Source organism: Stegostoma tigrinum, chromosome 7, assembly GCF_030684315.1.
Source record: "Stegostoma tigrinum isolate sSteTig4 chromosome 7, sSteTig4.hap1, whole genome shotgun sequence".
NCBI lineage: Eukaryota > Metazoa > Chordata > Chondrichthyes > Orectolobiformes > Stegostomatidae > Stegostoma > Stegostoma tigrinum.
The window spans coordinates 43669906-43684102 of record NC_081360.1 but is presented as its reverse complement, the minus strand read 5'-3'; the positions used below and the strand labels follow the sequence as shown (position 1 = coordinate 43684102).

Sequence of the window (14197 nt, the reverse complement as noted above, 5' to 3'; positions counted from 1 at the left end):
ATTTTATAGAGGTATCTTTATACAGTGTCAAGTATGAGTCGCCCAAATACAAACTGAACTTGCAATCCCTCTGTATCAACGATAATCAACGCATTTTCTGTTTTAAATGATCTCTTTCTAAATCAAACCATCTTGTCCTACATAGGGAGCATTCAAAGGGAAAATAAAACAGAAAGTAGAGACACTGGAATGGAAAAGATGACTGAACTCTGAAAAACTCACGTGACAGTATGTGGAACCACTCCAGTAATGATTCGGTTAAGTCCAAGCCAGGAAAGTGAAAACATATGTTGGATCTACATCTGGATAGAATTGGTGTGTGTTCCATTGATAGAGGACAAACAAGTCCACACACCCTGAACTAAGAGTGATTGTAACTTGCATCTCATACTCAAGCTTGTTAAGTGTGTTAAATGGGCACCTGGGGTATCTTGATTCCCCAAAGTTTACCCTATTAATGTTTGCTCCATTTCAGCACTGCTGAACAAAAATTACATGTGGCAATAAATAAATCAAATCACACATCTTCATTCTTTGTAATTCCCACTTAGAAATGCAGAATGCAGCCCAGAAAGACGGCATTTGCAATTATCCTGATGCTGTAAACAACTTAGTTCAGGGTACATAGATTTCTTTTGTGGCATTCTGGCCAGCACTTTCACACTGCATCAGATAGCAGAGTTGGAATAATTGCTACTTCTGTAAATCAGATCTACAAGAAAGTGGCCCGGCAATTATGATTTTCATTCTCATGAGTTGATGTTTTATGGGAGTCATGGCATTAAAAAAATGCTAGAATGAGAGTAGAAGCTGCAATGTGCCGGAACAGGCTTGGCAAAAGACCTGCCTAGGTGCATCAACAATCCGTCAAAGAAATGAAATAAAAAGACAACTTGCACATCCAGCACTCATCTCTTACTTCCCACTAGAATTACTATGCCCTATCCTCACCACCTTATGCATCCCACCAATTTCCCATGTGTCTCATACCCTGCATGCCATTTCATGCATCTCTAACCAGCTCCCATGACCAATCAAATGCTTCATGCCAATTTATGTCCTGTATCCTTCCATGACATTTTATCCTTAAGTTAATTCAGTGCCAACTCATATCAATCCATACCCCACCCCCGATCTATAACTCCTAAACTTGCCAAGTCAACTCATCTATTATTCAGTATGGGAAGACCTCAGGATCCATGCTGAGATCAGATAAGAAAAGTTCTTAAACAACAATGAATTAACTGTTAAAAAGAACACACACTCAATGATAAAAATCCAATCGCTACATTTAGTTTCCTTTAATTCTGTCTAAAAACAAACATTGGAATTCATAGTCCTTCTCCAAAGAATTTCAAACAACTTGGAGTTGTCAAGCTGTGAAATGACAGGAACCCATCTTAATAATGAATGTTTGTAATCTCAGTTATGTAGCACTAGCCCTCTCAGTTAACCCTCAGCTCTGCAACAGGTTGATTAAAATAGCCAGCACTTCAGACATTTCTTTCCAAACATTTAAACAGCAGACGTTTCATATGTCTTTGCTGCCTGACAATTCCCTTTGGCAGCTCCCATTAATTGTTCAAATGAGCTTGACAGTTTCAATTAGTTTATGTACTTTTTACGCATATTCATGTCAAAGGGCAGCTTTTGTCTTCCAAAGGACATTTGACCTCTGCTAAAAGTGTATAAGTACATAGAACATAACAGCACAGTACAGGCCCTTCGGCCCTCAATGTTGTGCCGACCTGTCATACCAATCTGAAGCCCATCTAACCTACACTATTCCATGTTCGTCCATATGCTTGTCCAATGACGACTTAAATGTACTTAAAGATGGCGAATCTACTACCATTGCAGGCAAAGCATTCCATTCCCTTACTACTCTCTGAGTAAAGAAACTACCTCTGACATCTGTCTTATATCTTTCACCCCTCAATTTAAAGCTATGCCCCCTTGTGCTCGCCGTCACCATCCTCGGAAAAAGGGTCTCCCTATCTACCCAATCTAACCCTCTGATTATTTTATATGTCTCAACTAAGTCACCTCTCAACCTTCTTCTCTCTAACGAAAACAGCCTCAAGTCCCTCAGCCTTTCCTCATAAGACCTTCCCTCCTTACCAGGCAACATCCTAGTGAAAGAGATAATGGGAACTGCAGATGCTTGAGAATCCAAGATAACAAAGTGTGGAGCTGGATGAACACGGCAGGCCAAGCAGCATCTCAGGAGCACAAAAGCTGACGTTTCGAGCCTAGACCCTTCATCAGAGAGGGTCTAGGCCCGAAACGTCAGCATTTGTGCTCCTGAGATGCTGCTTGGCCTGCTGTGTTCATCCAGCTCCACACTTTGTTATCTAACATCCTAGTAAATCTCCTCTGCACCCTTTCCAAAGCTTCCACATCCGTCCTATAATGTGGTGACCAGAACTGTATGCAATACTCCAAGTGTGGCCGCATAGGAGTTTTGTACAGCTGCAGCATAACCTCTTGGTTCCGGAACTCGATCCCTCTATTAACAAAAGCTAAAACACTGTATGCCTTCTCAACAGCCCTGTCAACCTGGATGGCAACTTTCAAGGATCTGTGTACATGGACACCGATTTCTCTCTGCTCATCTACACTACCAAGAATCTTACCATTAGCCCAGTACTTTGCCTTCCGGTTACTCCTACCAAAGTGCATCACCTCAAACTTGTTTGCATTAAACTCCATTTGCCACCTCTCAGCCCAGCTCTGCAGCTTATCTATGTCTCTTTGTAACCTACAGCATCCTTCGTCACTATCCACAACTCCACCGACCTTCGTGTCGTCTGCAAATTTACTAACCCATCCTTCTACACCCTCATCCAGGTCATTTATAAAAATGACAAACAGCAGTGGACCCAACACCGACCCTTGCGGTACACCACTAGTAACTGGTCTCCAGGATGAACCTTTCCCATCAACTACCACCCTCTGTCTTCTTTCAGCAAGCCAATTTCCGATCCAAATTGCTATATCTCCCACAATCCCATTCCTCCGCATTTTGAACAATAGCCTACTGTGGGGAATCTTATCGAACGCCTTGCTGAAATCCATATACACCACATCAACCGGTTTACTCTCATCTACTTGTTTGGTCACCTTCTCAAAGCACTTAATAAGGTTTGTGAAGTACGACTTACCCTTCACAAAACTGTGCTGACTATCCCTAATCAATTTATTCTTTTCTAGATGATTATAAATCCTATCCCTTATAACCTTTTCCAACACTTTACCAACAACTGAGGTAAGGCTCACTGGTCTATAATTACCAGGGTTGTCTCTACTCCCCTTCTTGAACAGGGGAACCACATGTGCTATCCTCCAGTCGTCTGGCACTATTCCTGTAGACAATGACGAGTTAAAGACCAACGCCAAAGCTTCAGCAATCTTCTCCCTGGCTTCCCAGAGGATCCGAGGATAAATCCCATCCAGCCCAGGGGACTTATCTATCTTCACAGTCTGTAGGTTTTCTAATACCTCTTCCTTGTGAGCCTCAATCCCACCTAGTCTAGTATCCTGTATCTCAGTACTATATCATGAAAGGGTATTCCATCTCTCGAAAGGACTCTGGGAGCTATAGGCATTCATCTACGAAGTCTGGAGTATAGAAAAAATATTTTGGACAACCAATTCACAAAATTCAAATTGGCCTGAGCAGTTGCATTTTAACATGTGCAGGTACCGCTGTAGTGTACCTGGAGAGTATTCCTGGTGCTAATTACTTCCGATGCTTTTCTCCCATCCCTGCTTATCATTTAATGTAGCTCTTGTGTCAGAAACTTCATCACCTGAGATCAAAGTTAAGGTGTGTTTACTGGTGATATGTGAAACCTGGGTTTTGAAAATCCGCAAGTGCTGCTCTACCACTGACACAATGGTAGAGGGACTTTCTACCTGTGGTCATTACCACATCTCTTTTTACACAAGCTCCTAGAGTCAGGGGCATTAGCTTAAAGTAGATGGGACCTGTGCAGTTTGTAGCATATACAGGAATACTGGAAGAGCACCTGGAGTACTGGACAAAACATTTCCAAATTGGCACTTATACCAAAAGGTTGGTTCATTTACCAGCACTGCAAAACATTATGGATGCTGTAAACTTGAAATAAATATTAAAAACACTGGAAATACTTGGTGGTGGTGGTGGTGGTGGGGGGGGGGGTGGGTGGGCGTCAAGCTGCATTGATGGAAAGACACAGAGTTAACATTTCAGGATGTGGCAGCCTTTCAACAGAGCTGTTCTGGTGAAAAATCATTGTGATCAATTACTCTCCACAGATGCTGCCTATCTTGCTTGGTGTTTCTAACATTTTTGAATGGTGGCCAGTTACTCTCTAATCAGATGCCCCAAATGAGTTCTGCCATTCTAAATTTTCCAGGGACTACAGCCATCACAAAGTGATCCTGACAAATTACATACTGCTTCAAATTATGTGGTGCAATGGCACGAGAAGCAATGCCAGTTCCGGCAGAAGGCATCCTGCCAGTCTCATCTCTGAGCAGCACAAGGACTGAGGGAAGAACTGGAAGCTTCCACTCCTGTACACAGCAAATAAAGTAGAAACGCCACCTTACCCTGTGTATATTCTCTCCCATCACATATACAGCATCACAACATGAAAACAAATTTCCAGTCTTCCTTTTGTTCAAAAGTATTTTGTGCAAATGTATTAACTGACTTCATTTTCTTCTTCAATCAATTTTAGTCCACTGGCAATTATTGTCTGTGGATTTTACCAAATGTGATAAATAGCAATTGAAGAATCCAAATCCATATGTTAAAGGATTGTAAGACTGATTTGAAAATATAAAAAGCTATCATTAAAACCATTCTAGCAAGGTGAGGGAAAAGAGTCGACGGCAGCTATTTAGCATTCCATGCTTCTCTAACAGCAAATGTTCTGCAGTGAAATGCATTGAATTCTTTTTACTCCAAATAAGTAATCATCTCACTAACACATGGGACTAGCTGAATAACATATTGTTCAAAATATGACATAATTGCCTTTCCTTTTACCATTCCTGGTAATAACATGCTTAGATCTGAAACAAAAGAAGATCTAACAATCACACTGCATGACAGCCTTTGCTGTAATGACACATTCCCTTGTGTTTTTCCTGCAATACCTATTAAGTCAGAAATGAATTCTGCTGCCTGCATTAAATACACATGACACCGGTGGACTATTTATTTATAGTCATTCCAGTGTAATGCTGGGATATATAGCTTACATTCTTAAAATAAAAACTGCTTTGTACCTTTACGCTTCTACTTGTGGTTACAAACAACTAAATATTTTAAATCAACTATTATAAAAGTATCATCTGCTTTCCTAAGTTCAGCACAAATAATTTCTTGATAATTTAGAAATTCTGAACATACTTCAGATTTACTGTTTTGATCTTTATCGCCAATTTTCTCATGTTCAAATGTAAAGCAGAACTCAGGTCAGTTTGCCAACCAGTAGGCTTATGGGAGAACAATTTCAAAGCACAGCATATTCTTTAACCTGATGTTTAAACATTTTCACTTCAACAAACATATTGTTGCATTATCCTATTATAAAGAGATGTAATGTAAACTCAATGATTACTAATACTCATCTTGAAGAAATCTAGTACCTGGGTAAGTTACACAAAGTAATCACTACACCATGGTAATCAATACCATGGATCAGTGTGACAGCCGTCCTAAAACAGGTGTTCCCACAACTTACCATCTTACTAAGCAGCTGCTCGAATAGTGTAAAACGTACCATACATGTTAACCACTGATGAAGCACTTGTTAAATTAATAACATGCAGTACATGTCAGATTACTTCTAGTACACAGCTTTGATATAAACATGTCACTGGAACTGTGGCTATAGCAGTCTCTTTTTCAGAAATAGATTTCAAAGAAAGAATTATTTAAAACTAAATGTATTCTGTACTCACCTCTGAATTAAATCGGAGCTGGCAGACATTGCATGAAATAATTTGCTTCTTTTTAGGAGGAGCTGAAACTCCAAATGTGTGATTGATGACTGCTTTCTGCACAGGATCCATCTGGAAGTGAATAGAATGAAAATGCATTTACTGGAAATCTATTTTAGAAATGCTGAAAAATGTATAGGTTCTGAGGATATATGCTTGCAGAGAAAGCTTTCCCAGTGGAGCTCGTAGTAAACCTTAAATACTACCATACGTAGCAACTAAGCTCCTCAAATTCATCAGTCATATAAAAGGCAACATATGTTCAGGTTTTGTATTTCAGAGATATTATTACATAACACAGGGAGGTAAAGACAGTAGAGATACATTTACTGCATTTGGTAGCTCACCTGTTATAGGACAAAAAGGAGATTGTTAACTGCATTCAAACTAGAATTAAATATTGATTCATTTGACCATGCAAATAAATGCTATGACTGATCAAACACTGTCTGCAATAATTGCTCACTAGTTTAACTTGAAATATCTGTGATTTGGTCACAGTGGGAGTTTTGTTTATACTGTATTATAAAGCTATGCGTATGTTGTCTTTGAGGCAAGGTTATTCAAAAAAAATGTGCAGAGAAGCATGGAAAATTCATTGCTGCCACCACTGACAAGCTACACTGTCACAAGAGAACGCTTGTTTTTCTCTTCTACATTCTGAAATTAATTATTGAACACATGGTAAATGCTGCTGAAGGAAAATAGAATTGAAATATCAAATAAGACTGGTTTAAGTATCTGGAAATTGTCCATGAGAGAAATGAAAAAAAAAACCCAAGGTGCTATGGAGCTAAAAAGCTGGCACATACTGATTTTCTCGCGCTTACTGGGTAATAACCTAAAGCATTAACTTCAGGCCAGCACAGCTAGTTTTGCAATGTAGAGGAGGTGATGCACACAAGTCTCAATTACAGCACTGTGGAACTGTACAAGGATGAAGTGTATCAGGTCTCTTGAGACTGAGGGAGAAACAATTGCTGTGGAACAGGCGATGCTTCTTTATAAACAATCAATGAATGGTTAAAGTCAGATTAAGATTAAGTTACAAGAAAGGGCAACATTAACATTTAATAAGCTTTAACGATGTCAGGGTATTAATTTAATATTCAGCATTTAATATTGCTCACAGATGAAAAGAAAGAGCATATTTAATAGTGAGGGCCACAATGCTCACAATTCAGGGAAATCCAGTATGAACCATAAACAAAATAAACTTCCTCACTGAAGAAAACATTTGGAGACAAAATTAATTTCACAAGATACATAGAGTTCTTTATTTGGGAAAAATTAGATAACACAATGCACTCAAAAATGAATTGTTATGGTAAGCAAACCTTTTGAGTTGTGTTTAACTAAAAACAGTAGAATGGTTTCTTGGCGTGTTTTGAAAAAAGTCTCAATTTATTCAATGCAAAAAGAGACAGAGATTAAAGAAACAAAACATTGGTATGTTAATGGACTCCAGTATGGAGTTTTAAAAATACCTAACATTGTCTACCAAGATAAAGCTCTCTGCTGATAAAATAAACCGGAAGCTTATGTTACAGCCTTTGGCTAATCCTTTCATCCATGCAAAATGCATGGATATAATCCTAACTACAAGGGAATACAGTGCAACCGTCCATTAGAATTATACCACGCAGCCATAAAGTAAATCATGTAGCATATTCCATTCACCTGATTTGTAATTAGCTGATTCTGCTGTGTTTTCTAGTGTCCACCTTCATTTGAAAATCAAGAAAGGTATCAACTGGATTAGGCCAGCAGTAGTACGCTTATTTGGAGGTTCAGAAGAGGAGGCTCATGTGTTGAAATTTGAAGAGAAGGGGCAAATTAACACTAAACACTTACTTTACATACCATAATTTTTTAAAAAACATTTCTGAAAGTTGTAGAAACTATGAAATAATTTTGCAACGTTGCAATTGCATCCTAAAACACTCCAGAGCCAATGAATTACTTATTGAAATACAGCCACTGTTGTAGTAAACCAGGTAGTCAATTTGGGTACATCAATGGGATGAATGAATAGTTAAGCTGATTTGATCTTGTTGGTTGAAGGATGAATTTTGATCAAGACACACAGGTTTATTTTCACTTTGAAAGTATATCTAACCATCTTTTATGGCTATTTGAGCATTTAAATGGGACTTTTAAGTTAAACTCCGGCAACACCACACTATTTCAAGTCCGCACTGAAGTATTGGCCCAGATTAGAAGAAAATGTTTTCACCCAGAGGGTAGGATATGTGTGGAATTAGCTGCTTAGTTTGGTGATTGAAGTGGAAACAGAAACCCTCAACTGATTTAAAAGGAATCTGGATTTGTAACTGCAGCTCTGTAAACCGCCAGGCTATATACCACGTGCTGATAAGTGAATTATTAATCTCTTCAGCCATGTACCATGATAGACAGAATGGCCTCTTTCTGTGCTTTTAACTTTTTACACTTCCATGGTTGCTAGTTATGGTTGAACTGGCTGAAGCTTGGCATCTCTGCAATGCTGGAAACCTCAAGGCTTGTGCCTGCAGTTGAATGCAAAAACCTCCAGATTGTTATGTATATTTATGGGGTCTTCTTCTCTTGTTAGTTGTTTTCTTGTCCACAGTTATTCACAACTTGACACAGGATGACTGCAAAGCTTGGATCTGATCTGACTGTTTTAGATTAGATCTCTTGGTTGTGGGGTTGTTTAGTTCTGTCTAACCATGCCCCCACCCACCCCCTGCACTCTTCATTAAACCCATGGTAAAGTGAGGATTGTGCTGGTCCGAGGTGTTAAGGATTGTGGTTGAATAAAATTCTACTGCTGATTCCCTCATCTATTGCTGTAGGACCAGACTAGCAGCTGTATCCTCAAGACTTGACCAGTTCGGTCAGCAATGGTGCTATCTAGGCCTTCTTTGTCATGGTCATTGAAATCCACCAGCCTAAATACATTCTGTGATCTTGCTATGCTTAATGCTTGTTCCAATTCGACATTGAGGCATCCTGTTTCATCAGCCAATGGATGTACTGCGTGGTAACCAGTAGGAGGCTTACTTGATATCAGAGATAATGGGAACTGCAGATGTTGGAGAATCCGAGAGAACAAAGTGTGGAGCTGGATGAACACAGCAGGCCAAGCAGCATCTTAGAAGCACAAAAGCTGACGTTTTGGGCCTAGGTGAAGGGTCTCGGCCCAAAACATCAGCTTGTGTGCTCCTAAGATGCTGCCTGGCCTGCTGTGTTCATCCAGCTCCACACTTTGTTATCTCGGCGGTTTCCTTGACCATGTTTAACCTGATATTATATGACTTCACAGATTTATCATATCTGTGATGGGGATATTGTTGAAATCTATTATCAAGGATGGGATAAATGAACACCCGGAATAGAACATTTCCAGTAAGTCAGAGACAGCCAGCATGGATTCATTACAGATGGGTCATGACTGGCAAATCTCATTGAATTTTTTAAAGAGGTGACTAATGTAATTATTAAGAGAACGTCAATGTTTGTATGGGCCTCCAGTCGGTATCTGATAAAGCTCCACTGGAGAGCCTATTAACTAAGTAGAAGCCCATGGAACTGAGGAAAGGTTACTGACATGGCTGGGAAATTGGTTGAGTGACAGATGACAGAAAGTAGTGACAATGGGCAGATACTCAAATTGGCAGATGTTACCAGTGATGCCCCACAACGATTTGTGTTAGGGCCTCAATTGTTCACTATTTATTAATGACTTGGGTAATGGCATAGGAAATCAGGTGCAAAAAATAATCAAGAAAGCTAATAGAACGTTGGCCTCTATAGCGAAAGGACTGGAGTATAAGGATGCAGAAGTTAAGCTGCAGTTATAGCAAACCCTGGTGAGACCTGCTTGGAGTACAGTGAGCAGATCTGGGAGAGATCGGCTTCGGAGGAGTACAATGTAGGTTTACAAGAATGATATCTAGACTTCAAGGATCAAGTTATGAGGAGACATTATACAAATCATCCCTTTTTTTTAAGAATGTAGAAGGTTGAGAGGTGATCTGATCAATGTCTTTCAGATATTTAGAGGAAAAGACAAGGTAGATAATGATAAACTATTTTGACTGCTTAGAGATTCTAAAACTAGGGGGTAATGTCTGAGAATTAGGGCCAGACTGTCCAAGAGAGATAATAAAATGTGAGGCTGGATGAACACAGCAGGCCAAGCAGCATCTCAGGAGCACAAAAGCTGACGTTTCGGGCCTAGACCCTTCATCAGATGAAGGGTCTAGGCCCGAAACGTCAGCTTTTGTGCTCCTGTGATGCTGCTTGGCCTGCTGTGTTCATCCAGCCTCACATTTTATTATCCTGGAATTCTCCAGCATCTGCAGTTCCCATTATCTCTGTCCAAGAGAGATGTTGAGAAACAACTCTACACAAAAAGGATGATATGTGTTTGGAACTCTCTTGCACAACTGGCAGTGCTTGTTGGATAAATTATTAATTTAAAATCTGAGACAGATAATGTTTTGTTAGGCAAAGGTATTCGGGGTGTGGGCCAAAGGCAATTATATGGAGTTAGGCCGCATATCAGCCATCATCTCACTGAATGGCAGAACAGACTTGTGGGACTACTCCTGTTTGTATGTTTCTATGAGTACTGTTATGCTGGAACCATTAGTGGCCTGTCCTGTAAGTGGCACTGGACAGACTCAGGAATGGCGATGGTGGTGTCTGGAGCATGGGAAGGTATGATTTTGTGAGTATTACCATGTCAAGCTATTGTCTGTGGGATAGCTCTCCCAATTTTGGCACCAGCGCCCAGACGTTATCAAGGAGAACTTTGCAGTGATGGTTCTATTAGATAGGACACTTTAAGATTTCAAATAGATAATCACATTCTATCCAAGGATTCTGCTTTAGAAAAATGGCAGACTAGGAATGGACCCCTTGTGCCAGCTCTGTCTCTCGAGAAGATAATGGCTGATTTGCTTGTGGTCTTAATTCCATCATTCTGTCTACCTTCCATAAAACCTTCATTCCTCTGTCTATCAAAAATCTGTTGGCTCAGACTTGAATAAATTCAATGACATAGCCTCCAGTGCTTTCTACAAACCATGGAATCATAGAGTTCTTACAGCCCAGGAGTAGGTTATTTGCCCAATGATATCCACACCAACTCACTGAATGAGGATTGTGAATTAGCACCATTTGCCTGCCTTACCTCTATAGCCTTGCACATTTCTTCCATTCATTTAATCATCCAATGACGTCTTGAATAGCTCTATCAACTTTATCTGCTGCTTTGATGCTCACCCTACCATTTGTTTATTTCACTGTCCACCTCTCTGTTTACAATGCTTCCAAGTTTTGCATCATCCGCAACCTTTGAAACTGTCTACCGCACATCAAGATCTTGATCATTAATGTATATTTTTTAAGCTGAGAAACATTGCTACACACCTTGCTCCAACCCTAAAAATATCCGTTGACCAGTACTCTCTGTTTCCCATTACTTAGCCAATGATGTATCCAATTGGCTGAGTAACAGGAAGCGGAAAATAATATTCAATGGATGGACAATTCCAAAGATAAATGACTGATACAAAAAAAGGCTAAATTTCCAAATTAAAATCTTGCTCTTAAAACTTGTCCACTATTTCTAGACCCCCTTTCAAGAAACAACATCTTTTCACCTTGTCAAATTCCCTCAGGATTTTAATAAGATTATTCTTCTAAACATTACTGTGTTTCAGCTCAATCTGTTCAACTTTTAATCATAACCTCCTCCTTCGCTTTCCTCATCTCACTGTCCAGGGCGCCAACTTGTCCTTTCAGTTAAAACACCAAGTTATATGTACTTCTTTCAACTTAGTATGCCGTGCTCACTGCATACAATGTATTCTCCACTGTAATGGGGAAACCAAGTACAAATTGTTTGAATGCTTTTCAGAACATATCCATTTGGTCTGAAACATGACCCTGCATTTCCAGCTGAATGACATTTTCATTCTCATCTAGCTCCCACTTTGATCTTTCCATCCATTGCTTCCTGCAGTGTTCCAGCAAAAATCAAGGCCAGCTCGAGGAACACAAAATCATCTTTCAGTTAGGCACTGTTCTACTGCCCTCTTTCTTTTCTTTCTCTTCAATGGTTTTCTCTGACTCATTTTTGGATATTTTGCCCTTCTTTGCAGCTGTTTATTCTGTTTTCACACTTTCCCTTGATATCTTTTTTGCTACCTTAACTTGCCCCATTATGGCTCGCATTTGCCCTGCAGTTCCAGCTATGGGCCAGTTGCTAGCATCCTAAACTCTAAATCGTAAACTGCAGTTTCGGTTCCTATTCCAGAAATTAAGCATAAAAATCATGGCTTACACCAAGGGAGCTAACAGAAGCTGATCAAGTTAGGTGGACACAGACTTTTGTCAGGGTGTTACACAGGAGCCTTGTTAAGAAGGAGATGAAAGAAAGGGGACACTTACAGAATGGGTAGAATGTTGACTCAGTGATAGAAAACAATGGTGGTGAATAAATGCTTTTGACAATGGGAGGTGATCTGCACTGCTGCTCTCCAAGGAACAGTTTTGTGTCTGTTAACGTCTTTAATCTTTATAAATGATCTAGACCCACAGGTAGGGAGTAGCATTATAAAGTTTGTATATGATACGGAACTTGTCAAAGTACTATGGTAAATAGTAATAAGGATAGATACAGTCTTCAAATAAGATAATGAAAAGGAATAAGCATGCTGATTGAGTTCAATGTAGGGAAGTGTTAAATGATGCACTTTGCAATCACCAATCGGGAAATTCAGTAAATTACAAATGGCAGGGTTTGAAAAGTATAAATGAGCAAAGCGATTTTGGTATTCATAGTCAAATGTCTTTAAAGGTGGCAGCACAAGTTGTTAAGGTGATTAAAGAAACATGAGATTACTTGAGAATATAAATAATAGAACATGAAAAAGTGATCATACCCCTAAATTGTTCATTAAGCCTCAGCTGGAGTGTATGAGACAATTTTGGGCACCATATTTTTGGAAAGATGTAAATGTGTTAAAAATGGTACAGCGAACTTATGTGTATGAGGCAACTTCAGTTATGAGAAGAATTTTTGAGGAAAGCCATCAAATCTTTTTTCTCAGGTATTAGCATCTCTTCACGGTCAATATTGCCAATGCACAGCATGGAGTGCTTCCTCAGCAATGATGGCAGGCTGGAAGTGTTCCATCAGTGAAAATTAATCATTTCTGCCAGGGCCATCCACCTAGAAAGGGCTTAACAGGCAAGTGCCATCTTTTTTGAAGTCACCGTCTTTGCCTTAATCACCTCCAGCTGCACTGCCTTGCTGTAAGCCATCATCTTTGCTCAGAGATACTGGCAGGGAAAGAAGGAAAATGTGTGCTTTGAGGTTGTGGATCCTGCGCAGAATGAAAAACAGAAGAGGTCCTTTGCAGGATAACAAAGTGTGGAGCTGGATGAACACAGAAGGCCAAGCAGCATCTCAGGAGCACAAAAGCTGACGTTTCGGGCCTAGACCCTTCATCAGAGAGGGGGATGGGGTGAGGGTTCTGGAATAAATAGGGAGTGAGGGGGAGGCGGGCCGAAGATGGAGAGAAAACAAGATAGGTAGAGAGGAGAGTATAGGTGAGGAGGTAGGGAGGGGATAGGTCAAACCAGGGAAGACGGACAGGGCAAGGAGGCAGGATGAGGTGGTAGGTAGGAAATGGAGGTGCGGCTTGACGTGGGAGGAAGAGATGGGTGAGAGGAAGAATAGGTTAGGGAAGCGGAGACAGGTTGGGCTGGTTTTGGGACGCAGTGGGGGGAGGGGTCGAGCTGGGCTGGTTTCGGGATGCAGTGGGGGAAGGGGAGATTTTGAAGCTTATGAAGTCCACATCGATACCATTGGGCTGCAGGGTTCCCAAGCGGAATATGAGTTGCTGTTCCTGCAACCTTCGGGTGGCATCATTGCGGCACTACAGGAGGCCCATGACAGACATGTTGTCTGAGGAATGGGAGCGGGAGTTGAAATGGTTCGCGACTGGGAGGTGCAGTTATTTGTTGCAAACTGAGCGGAGGTGTTCTGCAAAGCGGTCCCCAAGCCTCCGCTTGGTTTCCCCAATGTAGAGGTAGCCACACCGGGTACAATGGATACAATATACTACTTTGGCAGATGTGCAGGTGAACATCTGCTTGATATGTCTGGGCGAGGGAGGCTCTGAGCTGGGGTAGGGTT

At 40.5% G+C, this 14197-nt stretch overlaps 1 protein-coding gene across 13 annotated transcripts in view; it reads right to left on the bottom strand.

The window, feature by feature from the left end:
• Positions 1 to 14197, bottom strand: part of znf385b (zinc finger protein 385B) — a 350354-nt gene that overhangs the window by 50234 nt on the left and 285923 nt on the right. For all 13 annotated transcript variants that reach the window (XM_048535396.2, XM_048535397.2, XM_048535398.2 and 10 more), the window contains one exon: positions 5962 to 6072. In XM_048535396.2, coding sequence (XP_048391353.1) covers positions 5962 to 6072 — 111 coding nt within the window. The remainder of the gene's footprint in view (positions 1 to 5961; positions 6073 to 14197) is intronic.